Source organism: Amphiprion ocellaris, chromosome 13 (genome assembly GCF_022539595.1).
Source record: "Amphiprion ocellaris isolate individual 3 ecotype Okinawa chromosome 13, ASM2253959v1, whole genome shotgun sequence".
NCBI classification, from domain to species: Eukaryota; Metazoa; Chordata; class Actinopteri; family Pomacentridae; genus Amphiprion; species Amphiprion ocellaris.
In genome coordinates, this window is record NC_072778.1 from 28676751 (window position 1) to 28696310 (window position 19560).

The window sequence follows — 19560 nt, forward strand, 5'->3', positions numbered from 1 at the left end:
TGACACAGTTCTCTTGATGCTTTTAATTAAAATCTTTACAAAACAACATGAGAAAACATTAAAACATTTATAACAAGACCACAGTCAAAAGTAGCATCACGGTATTAAAACAATTAACATTCAAGAGGGTTTAATTCAAGTTGTGAACAACTTAATTACAAAAATTATTAGAATTTAAGAAATTCAATTCCATAAACACATCTCTTCCCTTCCTGTTACTATCATAAATAAATTTAAAGCATTAAAACAGTTGCCCTATGTCCTGACTGTCCTTTAATACCTGAATTCCCTGAAACCATTGTCTGGATTATCTTAAATATCACCCTGCTGATTCTCATGGGCATTAATATTAACTCAGCTTGTTCATAAAAATGATCCAACAGAGACTATCCTGCTATCTCATTTAACAAACTTCACATGCAGTGGAAAATAAAATCATGACATCGCATGAAAAAAGTCTCATCAAAGATGCTGAGTTGTTCTAGTTACTCTGAGTGAGACTGTTTGGGTTGTAAAAGGAATCAATATGGCTCTTAATCTAAATGTGAGCCTCAGTAAAGCTGTTTCAGTGGCCGGTGTGTTCCCTTTTTATCCTTTAAGTTGGAAAGTTTGTGCATGTGTGTGTAGTCCTTAAAGTGCTGAGATATCTGATACTACAGAGCACTATTTCCCTTTAAAACGCCCACAAAATAGCTGATTGGAGTCCACACATGTTCCTAAACTGTTCTGTAGAGAGCGCAGGACTCAGTGGAGAGGTTTTGTATTCTCTACCACAGATCTTGTTGATTTTATTCTAAACTCTTTGACTCTATTAAAAGCTACATCATCTCCTACTCCTGTTGTTTCTAGAGTGGCTGGTCACGAAAACTGCATTTTGATGCTCTGGGAGGACCTCCTTCATTTGCTTTCTACTGTGTGCTTTAGCTTGTACTCCCCTCTCTACCGTTTCTTTTTATCTTTGCCTAAGAACACCTTTGGTAGAGCTCTTGTCTGTTATTTCACTTTGCTCCCCCCCTCGCTTTCTACATTTTGATCCCAGCGTACAGCTCATCTATCTGGGATCTGAAGTACTGGCGCATTTCATTCCTCTTGGCCTTCATAGTTGGAGTGAGCAGGCCGTTCTCGATGGAGAACTGCTCGGTGTGGATGTAGATGGCCTTCACCTAAAGAACACACACGTTTGGCAGGTTGTTAAGGAGGATAATAATGTTTTACTTGTAGAATAGCAGCATCTCATATCTTCATGAAGTTTGTAGAAACACAACACACAGCTACCCAGTGGTCTACAACATATTAATTTGACTTGATATCTGGAAATCATCTCATGATGGCCCACTCAGTGTCTCACAACCCCCACTTTGAGAATCATTGGAATAAAGGGGAAGATATTTCAAGTCTGAGCTACATTATGAGTGTGTGCTCTACCTGCTCAAAGGACTTGAGGCCTCCTTCTTTGCCCAGCCGCAGCATGTCCTCCAAGATGGCTGCCTTGACTTCCTATATATAGAGGAAATAAAAAAGAAGAGCATGATTTCCAGCCTGTTCACTGAGGTTGTATTGTGTCCATAAGAAGTCACTTTGGGTAAACATGTCTATGGCTTATGTCAAGTTTTTTGAAGGAAACATTTCTTGTGTTTTCCTCTTCTCTGGCATTAAAAAGATGTATTTATTGCATTTTTATTTTTGTTGTGTGCTGTTGAGGCCATGACCATAGTTTTGCAGATAAAGCTGCACTGAATGCTGCTCTGTGGGTAATTAATATTAGTATTAGTGTTAATGTGAGTAGGAGACCATCTAAAGCCTTTTGTGACAACCACAGATATGAGAAATACAGATTATCACCAGGGGGAGTTGCACTCTTCCTTATTTTATCCTGTTGTTTAGTGTGCTAGCAATTTCAAAGAAGTTTTATTTTTTTATCAGCCTTTGTACAGCAATATAATCTGAAGACAGAGACTGAATAAAGCACTAAAGCCTTGTACTTGTTGACCTTGTAGGATCTGCAGTAAGCCCACTTACCTGTTTGAATTCTGTTTTATATTGGTTCTTTACTTGCTATAAAGACAGTTTACCACCACCGGGGCTGCAGCAATAATGTCTATAGTAACTGTGCTGCTTTTAGCGAGTATATTTGTGAACTTTTTCTATTGGTTTATGGTTTACAGTTTTTTTTTCTTCTTGTGAGAAATACTGTGTGCAGGTCTGAACCTACTCATGTCTGTGACCGGTTATCTGGTGACAACACTGCCCCATTTACGTGAATGCACTCATAGATACAATCAGAAACCCTGCATGATTACCAGCTCTGTGTGGCTGGTTAGCGTGACTGCAGTTGTCAGTTTTAGGGAAACCAGATAACAAAAAACATATCCTGGGCAAGTTGAACTTGTTTCTTGGTACAGACCCCTGATGTTACAAGTGACTTATGCTGGTGAAAGGTGTGTCATGTTATGGAGCCTGTTAGTTATTTTATGACAATAAATATACTAAGATCATATTGTATTGTGGATTTACCGCTCTGCCACAGAGTTCCTGGTAGCTGCCCTGCAGCCCCAGCATCCTCTTGGTCCAGTCAGACAGGAAGTCAGGGTCAGGAACCACCACCGCTACCAGACACGCCTGGAGACAAACAATATGTACAAGTTACACCAATGTGATGCAGAGAGGAGTCACGATACATCGAAAGAAAACAGATGTCAGAATGATTTACATTCATGGTCAGGGTTTAGCACCACAATAAAAGACAGTTAAACAATGATTAATTCCACTCAATGACTCCTATCCTCACTTCCTCCACCTACCTGCAGACTGTCTCCATGCACAAAGATTTGTGCCACTGCATCACTCCTCGTGTAGACATTCTCTATCTTCTCAGGAGCAATGTACTCCCCCTGTGCCAGCTTAAAGATGTGCTTCTTCCTGTCCACGATCTTCAGTGTGCCATTCTGTGAACACCCATTCACAATGAATCCTGTCTGTCCCCATACTAAAAGTCCACATTATGTCACAGAATTTTATTAATCTAGTCCAATTTAATGAACTTCAGATGGAATAAACATTTGTGAGGTTGAGTTGAACTGAAGCTACATGAACCTACTGGAAGCCATTTCCCAATGTCTCCTGTGTGAACCCATCCATCTGCATCGATTGTCTCTGCTGTCTTTTCTGGGTCCTTTAAGTAGCCCTGGAACACGTTAGTGCCCTTCACACACACCTGGAAACAACAGGTAGACATGCATATGAAAGACAGACTGTACTGCAAAGCATCACATAGTGCTTGTTTCTTACCTCTCCCTCCCCATTTACAGCCAGGTAGTTCATCTCAGGCACATCCACCAGTTTAACTGAGTTACAGGGCAAAGGGGCTCCAACATGACCTGTTGATATGAGGCCAAGTGTAGCTCTTGTCAGGCTGACTTTATTTATCACTGTTAAATGGCTACATATTGTGGCTTATGAAAAAAGTTTTCACAGTCAGTTAAGTCAAGCGGCTCTGTTATTTATTACCTGCACTCCAGTCTCCAGGCATGGTGAGTGTGCATCCAGCAGTGCACTCTGTTTGTCCATAGCCTTCGTAGAACTGACACAGAGAATAAGCTAGGTTATTATTATTGTTTTTAAGTTTTATTGTTTTTGCTACTACAGTTAATAATGCAAGGTGGAACTGACTGGGACCAGGAAGAACGTGGATGAAGGTAAGTACAGATCAGATGGCAGGTTATGCAGTGAAACAAGAGCTAAACTGGACTTTGGTGTGTGTTACCTGACAGCCTACTGCAGCTCTGAGGAAGGTGAGTACAGTCGGAGAGATGGGAGCAGCTCCAGTTAGCATGAGACGCACGCAACCTCCAAGGCTGGCCTGTAGAGGGCAGCACACTGTGTTATTTACTTAAAAGCTGGCTCAGCTGCATCCTCAACAAATAATGTGAAAAAACACAGTCATTCAGTCACACATTTTCAACACTAACATGCTTCTTAACATCTATATCTTTAACCTTCTGAATCACATTCAGCAAAGTCTGTCTGAGGATCATAACAATGCTGTATATATTTTACTATGTGCTCTTAAACCAGTGCCTTCTATGACAGCTACTACAAACCTTTAGACAGTGTTTTAAACCGCTTAAGAAGGTGGCACTACGCAGCAAAAACAGGTTCAGGGCCAACAAGATTCACAGCTTCCATAGCATTTTACTATTGCAAAATGCAGGAAAACTAAAGCTTGTTTGAAACAGTGTGCATCTGTCATCAGTATGCATAATGTATGCAATCCAAAAATATTGCCACATTTTCTTTCAAGCTAATTTGGTGGCAGATGTCTGGGTTTGGTGCAGTTTTAAGTCACTTGACGCAAAGCCCATTTGCATGCTGTGAGGGGAAGATGCCGACGCAGCACCACATATCTTATCTTGCCTTGTTTTCATTGACATCAAACTCACTCAGACCCATGCTCTCTCACACAGTGGTAACTATTTTGGCTGCTCTGGCCTGCTGACAACATCCTTTTGAAATTTAAAATGAACTGAGATTTCTCAGATAATTCACTTCTGTTCACTTGTTTGGGGATGTTAGGCTATGCCTGCTCCAAATGCCATTAAAGTCATTCCTATGACCTATTTGTTTTAAAATATTCTGATTGTTATAGTATATTTTAGCGAATGTAACAGAGCCAAAAGTCTGGAAACATAAATATTTGTGTATACCCTACACATAGATTTACACTGTCACAAAGTAAATTCTATACTTTTCCATATCGTGTAGGAACTTTTTGCAGCATTCTGTTTCGTCACTAAAGCTCCAGATCTAGGACCACCGTTTTGTGCTGATGGCTAAATATTTTACCATTTTCTCTCACAATTTGTCAACTTCTCTCTGAGACAAAATTATGCAGTGTAAAGAAGCCTTGTGCTGTGTCTTTTTAAGAATATTTGTTGAATCTGGGGATAACTGTAGTCAGTTTTTGACTACACACAGCCTTTTAACACACCTTGCAATAACTAAGTTTTCCCAGTCAAAAACAAAAGAACAACTTAAACCATTCCTGGATATCTAGCACAGATCTATGTTGGCACATAATCGAAGCATTAAATGTGCTGGTTCTGCGTACCTGGACCTTCCTGAAGATGAGTCGATCCCAGATACTGTCTCTTCTCATGATGCCTTTCATCATCTCTGCTTGCTTCCTCCTGTAGGCAAATCCCAGCAGCCAGCGCTTCAAAGAGGTGTTGGCCTGCCCAAAGATCTACAGCAACACACAAGAAAGCTCTCAATAAACAGTGTTCAGAGGGATAAAGATAGTAAACTGAACAGAGTGGGTAATTCAGTTGCTGAGCGGACATGTATTTGTATATGGCTCGAACCAACATGGCCACTTACCTTATCGTACATTCTGTTAAGAAGTCGTGGTACCACAGGGAACACAGTAGGTTTCAATGTGTTCAGGTCATCTGACAGTCTACGAATATCTCCCTGGAAAAAGCCAATCCTGGCTCCTTGTACTAACATCACTCCCTGTCAGCAATATAAGAGGAGCATGCAGACAGGGAAAGTGAAGAGTTGGTAATTATAGAGAGGCCGACACAAAGAGTTTGAAGGAATAGGAATCTATTTTTTACAAAAGGGAACTATGGGAACTGTGGGAACATACCTGCACTACTCTCTCAAACATATGAGCCAGAGGCAGGTAGGAAATATGGACATCACTGGGACCTAGTGGACAGAAAATCTAAAACATGTACACACAGAGGTACACAGATACAAGGACACAATGACACACAAACATGCACACAGACAGGGAGGGAAGGCAATCAGTGATAATGCTTGTACCTCCACCACCCTCTCAAGCATGTGGGCCAGAGGCAGAAAAGACAGCATGACATCTTCTGAAGAGGTCTGAGCGTATGACTGGAGAGAAGAAGGATGAGTTTGTTACACAAGCTATCAGACTAATAAGACTTTTGTCCATCCTTCCGTTGCTTTTCCTTCTGTTGCTCCATCATCTATTCCTTAATTTTCATTTCTTTTTAAAACAAATAATGTTGTCAAGATCGCCTAACCTCACTTTGAAAATATTTTCTTTCTTTCCTGTGAATCCTGTACCTTCACAGAATCTCACTGTTTCTCTGACAGCCATTCTGAGGGAAATAAAAAATACATTTAAAGGAAGGAAATGGCCCTCACCCTTTGATAGAAGTTGTTCTAAAGGACACTCTAACTCAACCATCACATCAGCTCCTCACCTCTGTTATTTTGATGAAGGCCGAACAGTTGGACACAATATTTCCATGTGTCAACATAGCTCCCTTTGGGTTTCCTGTAAGTGCACACACAGATAATATATATGTTAGATTCTAATAGAAATCATGTTTATTGTTCACTGTGACTCTGTGCAAATGTCACCTGTTGTTCCACTTGTGAAGCAGATGACTGCCATGTCCTCAGGTCGTGGAGGCTGAATGGATGGGAGTGACAATAGTCAAACAGTGCAACATAACACACAACAGCACTTACATTTTAGGGACTGACCAGTAAGAGGTGTGTACTTACCATTGGCTGGCGATGGTTGGCCTTCCCAATGGCCTGTCCAACAAGAAATGCAGATTAATAAAGTTCCATGGATGGAATGAAGCGACAAAAGAGAATGATAAAGTAAATGTAAATAGAAAACAAGGCACTTGTAATAAAGACAGAAACTTGACATAAAGAAAAAAATAAGTAAAGGAGAAATTAAACAAAGAAAGATCAAGAGGAACATACAAAAAATGGAAATAACCAAATAGAAATGAAAGTCAAAACTGTTAAGCAAACAACAATACTGAAAATCTTTACAGTAAAAAATGAAGAATGAAACAAAAAAAAACCCTAAACATACAAAAAAGATACAACAATAACTACAAAGCGAGCTGGTCATAAAATGTGCCTGCTGACCTCCATCTCCTGCAGGCTGAGGATGTGGATTCCAGCCTGTTGCCCCCTTTCAACCAGGTCAGCACTGGGGGTCTCCATCAGAACAATGGTTTTCACTGAGTGTTTGATGTCCTTAACGCAGTCCAGCACCAGATTGACTTTGTCTGTCACATCACACACTACTGTTGTAATGGAAGCTGTAGAAACAAAACACGAAAAAACATGCAGACAAACATCACCAGAAGGACGACAAAACACTGGTTGAGTGTGTATTTATGTGGTTGTTGCTTTGGCCTACCTTTGTCTATGATGTAAGCAATGGCGTCTGTTCCCAGTGTGTCATACAGAGGAACTGATACCAGAGAGTAGGTGTAACATGCCAGCTCACTGATGGTCCACTAAGCACACACAAGCATTAAGAAGATCACTTTACTCAGCAACAATGGCAAGTTTCTGTCAGTACTGATGTATGTTTTTTGGTCCAGTTTCTCTTGAAGTTGTTGACAAAACACTAAAGATCACTTATAAACACTAAGGAGCATGCGTACCTCAGGTCTGTTCTGAGAGAAAATGCCAATATGAGGGTCGGTGGTCTTGGAGTGTCCTTTGTGAAGAAATGCAGAACCCAGATTCTCTGTTCGCTCTCTCACCTAAAACACAAAGACACAACCTGTTAATGCCACACAGACAAACAGCTACAAAAACTGAGCTTTCTTCAACCTCACAATTAACTTAAAGATGCAGGAAAATTGGGTATAAAGTGTTATGAGGTAATGATTGTCAGTGTTGTAGAAGTAAGATACAATAACATATAGAGTATTAATGCAGGTTATGTTATGGCTCCATGGAAGAAAAAAATTAATGTGCGATCAAAAATACAGCATTTTGTAGTGTTGCACTTGGGACTTACCAATACCACTACTAAACATAAACAACTGTGTGTACTGCCTGCAATTTTGCGCTGTACTGCTGTCCAGCTGAAAGCTATAATGTTTTTACAAGGTGAGCTGCTTGTGGTGACTCTTACCTCTCTGTAGGATATCCATTCATAGGGCTGCTTAGGTTTCCTGGAACCCAGGCAGGGACCATTATCTGCAGGATAAATAGAGGAAAGGAGTCTTGCAAGTGGGAAAACCAATGGACATAGTGCTCTGAATGTCTGCATCCATCCCCCATCACATATACACACTGTGCTAACCTATCATGTCTAACGTATTGTGCTGCTGACATGCAAGACATCTGTTGTAGGAAAAACTATTTAAAACTACAGTGTTTATAGTGGTGGAAAAATGCTGTGATGCAACTAGTGAAGGTTTGCTGACTCAAAAAACTGTTACATGGTAACAGGATACCACTGAAACTGCCCTCTGTGAGGCTAAATGTAAGGCAAAGGAAACGTCTTGCTAAACAGCAGGTGCTCTTGTTTACTGTAGTGATTATAAAGCATGATGTTCAAACCCCATATAGGAAATAAAGCTGTGTTTATTATGATCATTCACAAAGGCAACAGGCTCCGAAGTAACTCTGCAACTAGAAATATATGCACTCCTGTATCGTTTGTGACTTACTGGAGACTCTGGCGCCTCTGAGGAAGAACTCATACATTGTTCTGGCGTCATCATAGATGTGTGTCAAGTGGCTCTCTCCATTCTGTAGAGCTGACTGACGAGCCAAATCTCCTCCCTGATAAAACAAACAGAAGTGGGTTATGAAAGCTACAATGACAGGTGCAGTCATTTCAAGCTTTTCAAGAACGGGCACTAAATGGAAAATATTTTATTTACCCTTTATTTCACACATGAGCAACAGTAGTATAGCAGGAATGCTGGGGTTGGAATTTAAACCACATAAATCAACATAACTATCCTGAATTCATTTGAATCCACACACCCACACTTATGTATAGTTAATGTTTATTAATTGTAGTTATGTATGTCTGGATGTACACAACATAACATCTACGTGGGTGTTGGTTTAGTGTAGGAGTCTAACAACTTGACTTTGACAAGCACTTGCACCTAAACTTACCGGAACCTCAACTGACTGCATGTGGAGGTCGCAGACTGGTGGGAGGGCCTTGGGTCGTGTTGCCAGATAGTAGGTCGTTGCAGCAGCCACTGCCCCCATGCTGACTAACATAGGGGTGGAGATGCTCCTGACGTACTCGCTGACATTGTCCATGTCTGGCAGCCTCAGCTTCTGAAGGAACTCCTGGCTAAGCATGATGCTGCCTGTGAGGAAAAAGTGTTTGGTGGAATGGTGGCAGGAGGGTGTGTTTGATAACACTAAGGTTGCCCTGAGTTGGCAGAGTTAGAATGAAAGTCCTGAGGTGAGGTTACAGTGTGAGTGTTAAACAAAAGGAGTGTATGGAAGAATGCCGGCCAGGAGGGGACCTAGAGAGAGCAAAACAAGACATGTTATTATTTTGTTCACTTTTTTTTTTTTTTTTTTTAACAATGTTTGTGCTTTAAATCTTTTAAATATGTAATTTCAGGATAGGGCTGCACAGTGGCTCAATGGTTAGCACTGTTGCCTTGCAGCTAGAAGACCTCCAGTTTGCTTCCCGGCCTGGGATCTTTCTGTATGGAGTTTGCATGTTCTCCCTGTGCATGTGTGGGTTTTCTCAGGGTTCTCCAGCTTCCTCTCACAGTCCAAAAACATGCTGAGGTTAACTGATGAATCTAAATTGTCTATAGATGTGAATGTGAGTGTGCTTGTTTGTTTCTATGTGTAGTCTGTGATAGATTGTCTCAAGTCAGCTGGGATAGACTCCAGCCCCACTGTGACTCTATTGAGGCTTAAGCTGTGTATAGATAATGGATGGATGGAATTTCAGGGTATAAGTGTGTAACTTTTAACCATGAAATACACTTGTCAGATGTGTTTTTTTGTTGGTTTCAACCAGCAATAGTTAAATTAATTAAAAGTGCATGCACATTTTTCAATCTTGATCGTGCTCACTGCTGCAATACTAACATGTCTAGCAGGTAATACCAGGTTTACCAGTTTAGTTTAACCTACTGCTTTCGGCACAATTTTATAATTAGCCCTAAACACAGAGTACAATGGAGGCTGAAGGGAAAGGCAGTAGCAGGTATTTGGTAATGAACCTAAGTGTTAAAAGTAGAATTTTAGCTTGCTTGTGGTGCAAATTCAAAGTCAGGCATCACCAAGCAAGTAGTCTTTATCCTCTAAGCATCACAAATACTAGTAGTAACTACAAACTATCCAATGGCTGTCAAACTATTTCACGTTGAATAGCAACCTTTAACCTATTAGTGTAGTCAGTTGTGATTTGTCCTCTGGGAACCAGGATTTCATGGCAATCCATTTCACCTCCTGTACCCCAGAAGCCAACAGTAGGTATGAAAGTCATGTTATTGTATTGAAACCAAACCAAACAAAACAAACAACAAAAATAAAATAAAAAGCCAAATTGCAAGTTTTATCCATTCAACAGAGCCAAAAATTGTAAAAGCTGACGTACTCATCTGTGACGTCCCATTCAAACCAAATCTAAGCTTAAAATGTAATATTTCAATGTCTCATGTAAACAATGGCCAAAAATGTACCATGTGTACTAACCACATTCGGTAAAAAATAAATAAATAAATTTAAAAAATCTGCATTTCTCAGTTTCTTAGGAAGGTCAGAGTCACTAATGCTCCACTGTCCACCTTAACCACCAAGCAACCACTACCCCAATCCAACTAGCAGAGGATGGCTTCCGCTGCACCACTCTGCTGGCCAGGTGCTCTATTTCTACAGACATGGCAGTGGTGGGATTCAACCTCATGCATCCTTAATCCAACTTTTGACCACTTAGCCACACTACCTCTTTTTCCTGTAATTTACAATATTGTTCATCAAATGGTCAAAAACAACATGAAAATGCATTGATTTCTGTCAAATGATGTAAAAAAAAGTCTTGCTTTTCCTGTATGTGGACTGATCCTGTTTAGTGCTGTAGGTTTTCACCCAAAGGCCCATTCTGAGGCGGGAAAAACCCTGTCATGTACTGTCGCTTCTACTATAGAATAGCATGTGAACCTGTTAAGCTGTGGCTCATATTGCTGTATAATTAGATCATATAGCATATATTTAAGAGACTCTCTCAGGACAAGTTGAACAGGTGTTGGATTCAATGACCAGAGACTGTGTGTGTGAGTGTTTGTGTTTACAGGGTGGGGAATATGTTCTCAGTGTCACAGCAAACACAGACGATGGCAGACGAGAAGCGCTGTTTAAGACTAAACAGATTAGAACCAGCGTCTGACGTCTACAGGTGAGAACAGAGGGACAGGTTTACCTCAGCGTGAACCCAGAGGATGAAGACCTGAAGCCCAGGTCAACAGTATCATAACTGGGACAATACTGATCACATCAAAACCAAGTCAGACTGATGAGTTTGATTACAAACAGAATTTCAGAAAAGCAAACACACCTGTCATTTATTTGCAAACAGAGCAGACTGGGAGAATGAGGATGAATGAAAATGACTGAATTCTAATCACTTAGATTCACATGAACCTTAAAATACAAATTGCTAGCAATTATGTAGCTTTGGACAAAGATTATTTTGGTGCTTTGTTGAATGGTTACACAGTATCTAATAGAAACATAATTTTTACTATTGTATTTCAATATTTTTGCATATATAAAAATGATTCTATGTGCTTTCTGAAGACTTGTAGTCATTATAGCAATTATGGGATAATGGTAAATGAAGCCTATCTGTAGCACAAATAGAGAACGATATCAATAAATTAACTGAGAATTCTCAATTTTAAAACTATAAAGCAACAAACATCACCGGCCAGACTCTACCAAGTCAGGCTGTAGCAGCACAACTTGGCAAAGGTCTTTTTTTGTAGCTTATGAATTAAACTTTTTCTCACTTTAAGTTCTTCGATTTCTTTCATGTTGTGATTTTGTAACAGAGAGTTCCCTTAAAATTCTCCCTCCTAGTTTCCAATCCCTCAAATGTAGAGCAACTGTTTGCAATTAACTTTTTAAAGTGGAAAACATCAGCTGAAGTTGTATTTCCACCTGGCACAGGATCCAATCCAATGCGTGACATTCGCATAGTGCCAACCCGTAAACTTGAAAAACCTGTAAAAGATGCTGCTGGTAGATCAACTGCACACAGAGGGATGACAGAATAACGACACTGTCTGTCTCTTCCTACAAGAAACATGCAGAGTTATGTCTGTATTCCTGTTCATCTGAAGATGCCGTTTTAAATTTCTTCCACACTAACCTGTAACAGAAAGCAGCCAGGTGAGACAACGGTTTTCTACCTTCAGCTCCGATGACAACAAACCAGGAAAGCTGCTACAGCAACAGCCACACGCTCTGCCCACAATGAGGATACACTCATATACTACTGGCACAAAACACTCCCGCACATTCTGCTACAAGCTGATGTGTGACTCTGCTAATCTACCAATCAAAGGTCAGACTGGCTGCAGGGAGCGCTCTGATTGGCTGGTTGAAGCAAGACGGTTCAACTGATTGACTGAAATGCTTCATGCAAACAATCAATGAAGTCAGACAACACCAGTGGGGTAGTAGAGGCTGGGGATTTGTGTATGTGGATACAATAAAAATACACAACATCATGAAACCACACAAATTCAGCATGTATCAACACACCCTGCTTGTCTGATTACACATCAGTTCAATGTCTTAAAGTCTAACAGAAATGAATGGAAATACAGCTTTTCAAACTAAATGCCTGTAAAAGACGACAGGTTCAGGCAGTTGGTTGGTACCTTCACCTTTGCCTCAGTGACCTCTGACCTCTGTGTGGTCAGCTGAGATGATTAGACAGGGTAAGATAACAGGTGATCATAGGAAAAACTGCAGAACAGAATAGAGTAAGCTGTCCTGTTCACTCAATGAGTTGTGGAATATGTTGTTTTTTTCATAATCCATTTCAGAAGCCATTCATTAATGTGATATCAATAGTTAATGGAATATCTCCATTGCCTTTTCCTAAATCCTGTGGTAGTGTATTCAGATAGCTGGTCTGACCAATAATCCAAAACTCAGGAATTTCCAATATATTAATTAGGTAATTGTACCTAAAAAGCAGCACTGAAATCATTCCATAAACACTCAATGAACGATTAAAAAAAAAAACACTCCAGAATCCGCTTCTGTCAAATAACAAACCGATAATCTGATCTTTTGTTTTACCTGAATTCATTTCCACGACTAAGATTTTGTCAAGGACCAATGGAAAACTTTGGACATGTGTAAACAGATGTGGATGGAAACGCAGCTGCTGATAGATTACCGTTTAAACACAGTCAGCTCTCTGGGGGGTTATAGTGATAGAAAAAGGGAGAACATTTGATCAAATCACTTTTTGCATTAATCCAGGACCCTCAAACCTTTAGGGACTCTAATGGTTCAGGGCAACTCAAAAATGTTGCAGCAGTTTGAGTAGTTGAACATTTTCAGTTAATACTATCGTTTTTTAATTAGTTTTTAAAAACGTGACTTCAAATATCACAAATTAGCTGACAGTAAATTTCAGCTATTGTAGCATTTCAGCATAGATACTGGTTGACGTCTAGGACTGGTTTGGGGACAAGTGTGTGATCTTACATGAAGCATTTTCCTCTTTTCTTTTGTATCCTGATTGTTAAATACTTTCTATATTTGTCTTTATCATTTGATCAATGTTTTGAACAAACTTCAGGCTTATGCCAATATTCACTCAGGGCTTAATTGGCATCACTGTATCTCAGTATGTTAATGTCAATGGAGAACTTTGAACTTCCTCTTTTTCCAGCAACAAAAGAGGCAACTACATAATAGTGGAGAGTCACAAAGTACTTGTTGCTGTAGTGTGTTCTGCTGTTTCGGTTGCTCCCTTGAAACCAGCCATTGCCTGTTGTAAAATGCAAACCAGTGCCAAAAAAAGTCAGTATTCTGCTAAATGCTGGGAGACTTACTTGAAGCTAATAGGCCCAATCAGCACTGTTTGAACTCTTTCACTTTAGATTTATGTTGAAGTTCTGCAACCTAGCTTCAAGAAAAATCTGATGGGAATTAATGAAAAATACAATAAAATAAAGAATACAAAGGTCAGCCGGGGTGATCAAGGACCAATCCTATCAACTTGCAGAGTGAAGCTTACTGTATAATTCTTCTTCTTCAGAATCTTTTTCTGATCTGAACACATCTGGCAGAACTACTCCAATATTACAACCTACCATTATGTAGTGCAGAGTACAGCTGAACAATGAATCAAAGTTGAAATTGTGATTTTAAATGATGCAATAAGCAAATCACAAACAGTGCAGTTTAGGACATATGATAAGTATCATGTCTGACCCAGAGTTTAAACTGATGTCAGTGGTTCTATAAATGAATACCATCCTCCTTTTGTCACGCCTTTGATGTTTTGAATCTATTACACAGTGAATATCGAACAGAAGCTGGACTTTAAAACACCACATCTCACATGTTTTTTTCTTCACAGCCTTGTAGGTGCAACAATCTTCATCATGTGACAGTTTTCATCCTATAGCTCTTCCAGTACAACTTCATTGTCAACTTTGTTTCTTTATCCTGTAGCTCTTCTGAGTCAAAAACATCGCTTAATCACTTTTCATGATTTAACACTATTTTCTTCCCCCAATAGCTCTTTCCATTGCCACATCATCCCTCAACACACTTTTTTCTTATCCTCATAGCTCTTCCGGTGTCACATAATCTCTTAACACTTTTTTTTCTCTCTGCAACTCTTTGCAAACAATCAAAGTTTGCTCCCAGACAGCCCATCAATATGTAAAACTGTGTTTTCTCTTTACAGCTCCTCGAGATCAATCAACAAGATACGACACTGTTCTCTTACAGCTCTTCATGTGTAAAAACATCATGTTTAACACTGGCCTTTCCCCCAATAACGTTTCTTACTGCAACAAAAAAAATTATGGGTACATTATCCCCCATGCAAAACATGTACATATGCTAATTCATCCAGTCACGGATAGATATATGTAAATTCACCATGTCATAGCTGTACTTTTCCATATGTAAATTCATCAGGCCTGGTATACTGTCTCTATGAGACTTTGATTATTGTATCTTTAATCTCATTTTATTTATTGCACTTTTGTAATTTTTTGTCCTGCTTCTTTCATGCCTCATCTGTATCCAGCTGCTGTAATGTGAATTTCACCAGTGAGGGATCGATAGTTTATCTTATCTTGTCTCACCTCTGCTGACTAAGACATGAGAGGAGGAGTTGTGTGCTGTGTTCCAATAGCCATCCATTAATACTAGAAAATATGCCAGAAAAAGATTTTGTAATACATAGCATGTCAAAAACACCAAGATGTCCTACTATGTATGGCAGTATGCGAACCAGCACGCTTTCTGACCTTCTGAACCACAGTGCTCAATGCAGTTACATCACATATACCAGTGTTGCATGTGAGTATAAACAAACTTGACACAGATAGACGACAGCTCAATTTGCACTACAGATTGCAACAGTCAGAGTTTAAGGTGCATTACTATGACGAAATAGTGTGTCCCAATCATATGCATGCTGCATGAAACAGTATTTACTTTGTGAGGGCAGCTGTATACTGAAAGTAACAATTAACATTACACAATTCAGAATTCAGCTGAGGAAAGCAGATGAATCCTGAATGAATTAACCACGAATCAGCTAAAACAAGAGCAGCTGAAAGTACAATTCTGGTAGCAATGCTTCTGTAAATTTACTCACACAGGATTTTAAAGGTGATATGTTACTTCATTTGTAGTATTTTTAATGTGTGTGTACTTTGTATTTCAATAATATGAACACTAGATGCACATTTTAGGGTAAACCGGGGGAAGACGCTCCCCCATAAGAATAATGCCTCAACAAAATTAGCGGGTAGTTAAATCCTACCAGACTACAGTTTTGCTATTCTAAAACTAAAAGTGTCAAAATAAACTTGTTACTTAATCCTACAATTGACTTAATCTTTACCAACATGTCAAATTTGGACTGGACTATTTGACTGAACTCTGCACCCACAAAATGACTATTGCTCCTGTCAGTTTAGTCTGCCTATTTATTTAGACACTGCTTTAGTTTTTATACACTTTAATACATTATGTCTCTTGGTTGAGGAGAATTCTTTTGTACAGAAGAACTGCCTAGAGTCTGTGCACATGACAATAAACCTCTTTAATCTTGAAATTTTGATGTTGCTCTGACTTTTAACGGCAACATGAACATTAGATTAGACGATTTTTGCTAATTAATTTCCAGTTGCATAGGACAAAAGTAATAACTGTCCTTTATAGTCGTTATATTTTAACTAAGCTCACAAAATAAAAATAATGTCAAATCAGCAAGGATGTTCAGCCAATAGTAGAAAAGAATCCCAAGCTATTACATTGCATAATATTAGCAAAACATTATTAGCTAGAGCTCAGCTAGTTTGCCTTTTAAATGATGACAACACATTTTTTTCTGCTGGTTAGCTGTTATGTTTCTGTTTACCAGAAATTTAACTTTAGCAAGGCTAAAGGTTTGAAAATCATTGATGCGCTAATTTTCTACTATGACATGTTTTTGTTCAAACTAATGCATAACCCTCCACATGACTCTCGTCTTAACAGCAAAGAAAAATTTGTTTATATATTTTCTTATTTTAAAAATTCACACAGGGGCTGTGCAGTCAGAATATTACATCAAAACACCTCAAAACAATTCTTTTTTTTAATTCCTCAGTTCCTCTGAAATTTGAATAAATGCAATGGGCAGAAGGGAATATTTGTCGGAGAGACTGAATGCTGCATTTAAGTGTGTTTACTGTTTGATTGAGACATTTTCTGCATGTCTGTGGTCGTTGGTCCACCTCATGATGACTGCAGCTCCACCCTGGCTTATCGAGCCTCCTGTAACATAACAAGCACCGCCATGCAGGCAGAAGGTGGAGCCGGAGGGGGGCTCAGCTGTACGGCCAGTAGCCGGACCACGGAGGGGGGATTTCGGCGAAAGAACCAATGAAAACACCGTGGGTTCAGCCATGCCATCCAATCAGAGACGAGTCACCTTTCACCTCAAAACCTGCACTAATCCCAACAGGAGCACATGTGCTCCGGGCTGGCAGCACCTTACCTCCCTGGTACATATAATTAATCATTTTGACCAACTTTAACCGTCAACAAACCTCACAAAGCGCGTACAAACACCAGGATTCACATAATTGAAGCTTCATCCTTCCACTCCTGCCAGCGTTTAGCGGCATTTTCAACACTTCATTAACTGACAGCGGTGACTAATTTAAAGGTCAAAAGGAAAAACGATCATAACACGCTTCGAAAAGTTCCCCTTTCGCCTCCCAAAACGTTAAAAACATGCAGAATTCCTTAAAACTCACCTGAAACTGCGTTGACGGTCAACTCTCAACTATTAACAACTATTAAAAAAGTCGTCCAGAACACAGAAAACCTCCAGGGAACCTCCAGGGAACGTTTCTTAACCGTTAAGTTCGCAGAATTATACATTAAAATAGTTGGAAATCTACTGTACTACTTTGATTCAGGCAAAACATTAACTATATTATAGAAATTAACACAATTTAAGAACCATTTTCAAGGCGTATTGAATAATGTTACCGTTGAGTTTAAAAAGGTGCGTAAAAGAAAGCTACGAAATATCGGACGATATTCTGTAACGTAAACTATGTTTTGTTTTGTTTTTTTACACTGTGACCGTTAAAATGTCAGATATTTGATTAGAGTTCGGTCTTACCTTTTTTTCTGCACGAGTTTTTTTTTTTTTTTCTTGAACATATGCTGGTATATTTTATGTAACGTGTGGTGTATTTTTTTTTAAAAGTAGCACAAAAATTATTACTCGGTTCAATGAATGGATAAAGTAGTACCGGTTATTCGCACCTGTTAGCAGCGGCTCTCCCGGCTTCTCTCTCGGGACCAGCAGCACCAGCAGTGGACGTCAAGTTAATGCAACTTCCGAGGGATAAAACACAGGGGCGGCTCCAGAGGGCTCCCATGAGGGGGCCAGATGGAGGGAAGAACACACCACCCCTTTAGAACAATGTCATTTTCTCTTAAAATGTATGCATTTTAAATATCAGTATAACAGGTACACAAAAAATGTGCTTAAGTGAACAAATGTATGGGCAAATTATGCCAAAAAAAAGACTAGTTTTGCTGTTAGAAAACTAAATGTGAAGGGATAATTAACTTGATGAGTCACTGTGATTAATACAGAATTGTTGCATCTGCATAATGTTAACTATATTGTCAAATTTTGACTTTGCTCTGACTTTAACCGCAACATTAATATCAGAAAACGCTTTTAGATATGATTTTAGATTTGTTTTTGAAGGGTTTGATTATTGCCAGTTGCCAGTTTAAAATTGAGCAAGCTATAGTACATTCAAACGTTGTTATGATTGATATTTAAATTCATGATATTAAAGTAATGTTAAATCAACAGAGACGATTAGCTGATACTAGCTAAGAATTCAAGCTAGCTAGGTAGTGCTACAGCAAGCTAATGTAGTATATGTTATTAGCTTACCATAAAGTCTGCTAGTTAGCCTGTTAGATAATAATACATATATTTTTACAGCTGGTTAGCTGTTACGTTGCTGCTGTAGATGATATTGCAAATAACTTACTGAAAATCTAACATTAGGAAAGCTAAAATTTTGAGACTCATTCCATGGGGCAATAGTCTACTGAAGTTAAAACCTTATCATGACTGATATTTAAATTCATAACATAAAAGTAATGTCAAATCAACAAAGATGCTCAGCTGATACTAGCTAAAAATTCTAGCTAGCTAGCTAGTGTTACAGCAAGCTAATGTAGCATAGCAGTATTAGCTTGACATAAAGTCAACTATTTAGCCTTTTACACAGATAATGCTTTTTTTTTGACTGCTGGTTAGCCTTAATGTTACCGTAACAGATGACAGTGCACGCTATTTATCAGAAATCTAACATTAGCAAGGTTAATGACTCTACTGTTAACAGTAAAGAAAAAGTTTTATATTCATATTCTGGTGAAATGTGACATCAAAATATCTCAAAACCTACTCCTAAAATGATTTCAGTACTATTTAAACATTAGTAGGGTAATTATAATGAAAGATAGGAAGCATTGTATCCTGGTTTACCCGATTCTGTTGTTATTATCACTCGCATGCAGTGGAGTTATGTGACGATCAACGTTTGTCCATCTGTTTCTCTGTCTGTTAGCAACATTACTCAAAAACGGACTAACGGATTTGAATGAAATTTTCAGGGAAGGTCAGAAATGACACAAGGACCAAGTACTTAGATTTTGGCAGCAATGTGGCTTGAAGTCTGGATCCACGGATTTGTTAAAGATTTCTGTATCATTGTGAGATAGCGGCATGGCGTCACTGTAACTATGACAACAAGTGAACGATACGTCAGCTGCCTGCTGATGATCACATGATTACAATCCTACTACGAATCCCCTGCACAACATATTTATTTTAACGTCTTTTAACTATATAACCTTAATTTAAGGGTTTTTAAAAATTCATTTTGCTGGCAAAATAGCCACATTTCTGTTGAGTATAATTAATAAATGCCAGGGGAAGGTGAAAGAGACCATAGAGCTAGTCTGATG

At 39.1% G+C, this 19560-nt stretch overlaps 1 protein-coding gene across 6 annotated transcripts; it reads right to left on the bottom strand.

The window, feature by feature from the left end:
* Positions 1-8: 8 nt before the first annotated feature.
* On the bottom strand, positions 9-17906 carry LOC111580985 (long-chain-fatty-acid--CoA ligase 1-like). Of its 6 annotated transcripts, none has more exons than XM_023288950.3 (21): positions 17830-17906; positions 8935-9137; positions 8475-8589; positions 7934-7998; positions 7455-7556; positions 7205-7304; positions 6928-7103; positions 6547-6579; positions 6400-6451; positions 6240-6313; positions 5648-5725; positions 5377-5511; positions 5108-5242; positions 3764-3859; positions 3508-3580; positions 3289-3377; positions 3098-3214; positions 2802-2945; positions 2515-2619; positions 1426-1497; positions 9-1163 (listed from the first exon to the last, which is right to left on the bottom strand). In XM_023288950.3, exons 2-21 carry the CDS (start codon positions 9127-9129, stop codon positions 1023-1025), a joined length of 2097 nt encoding a protein of 698 aa, XP_023144718.2. In that variant the 5' UTR covers positions 9130-9137; positions 17830-17906; the 3' UTR covers positions 9-1022. The 6 variants fall into 6 exon arrangements, with proteins under 6 accessions (XP_023144718.2, XP_023144713.2, XP_054872825.1 ...); XM_023288945.3 differs by having other exon boundaries at positions 8935-9299; positions 17830-17902; XM_055016850.1 differs by lacking the exon at positions 17830-17906 and adding an exon at positions 17684-17799 and having other exon boundaries at positions 8935-9299.
* Positions 17907-19560: the final 1654 nt, after the last annotated feature.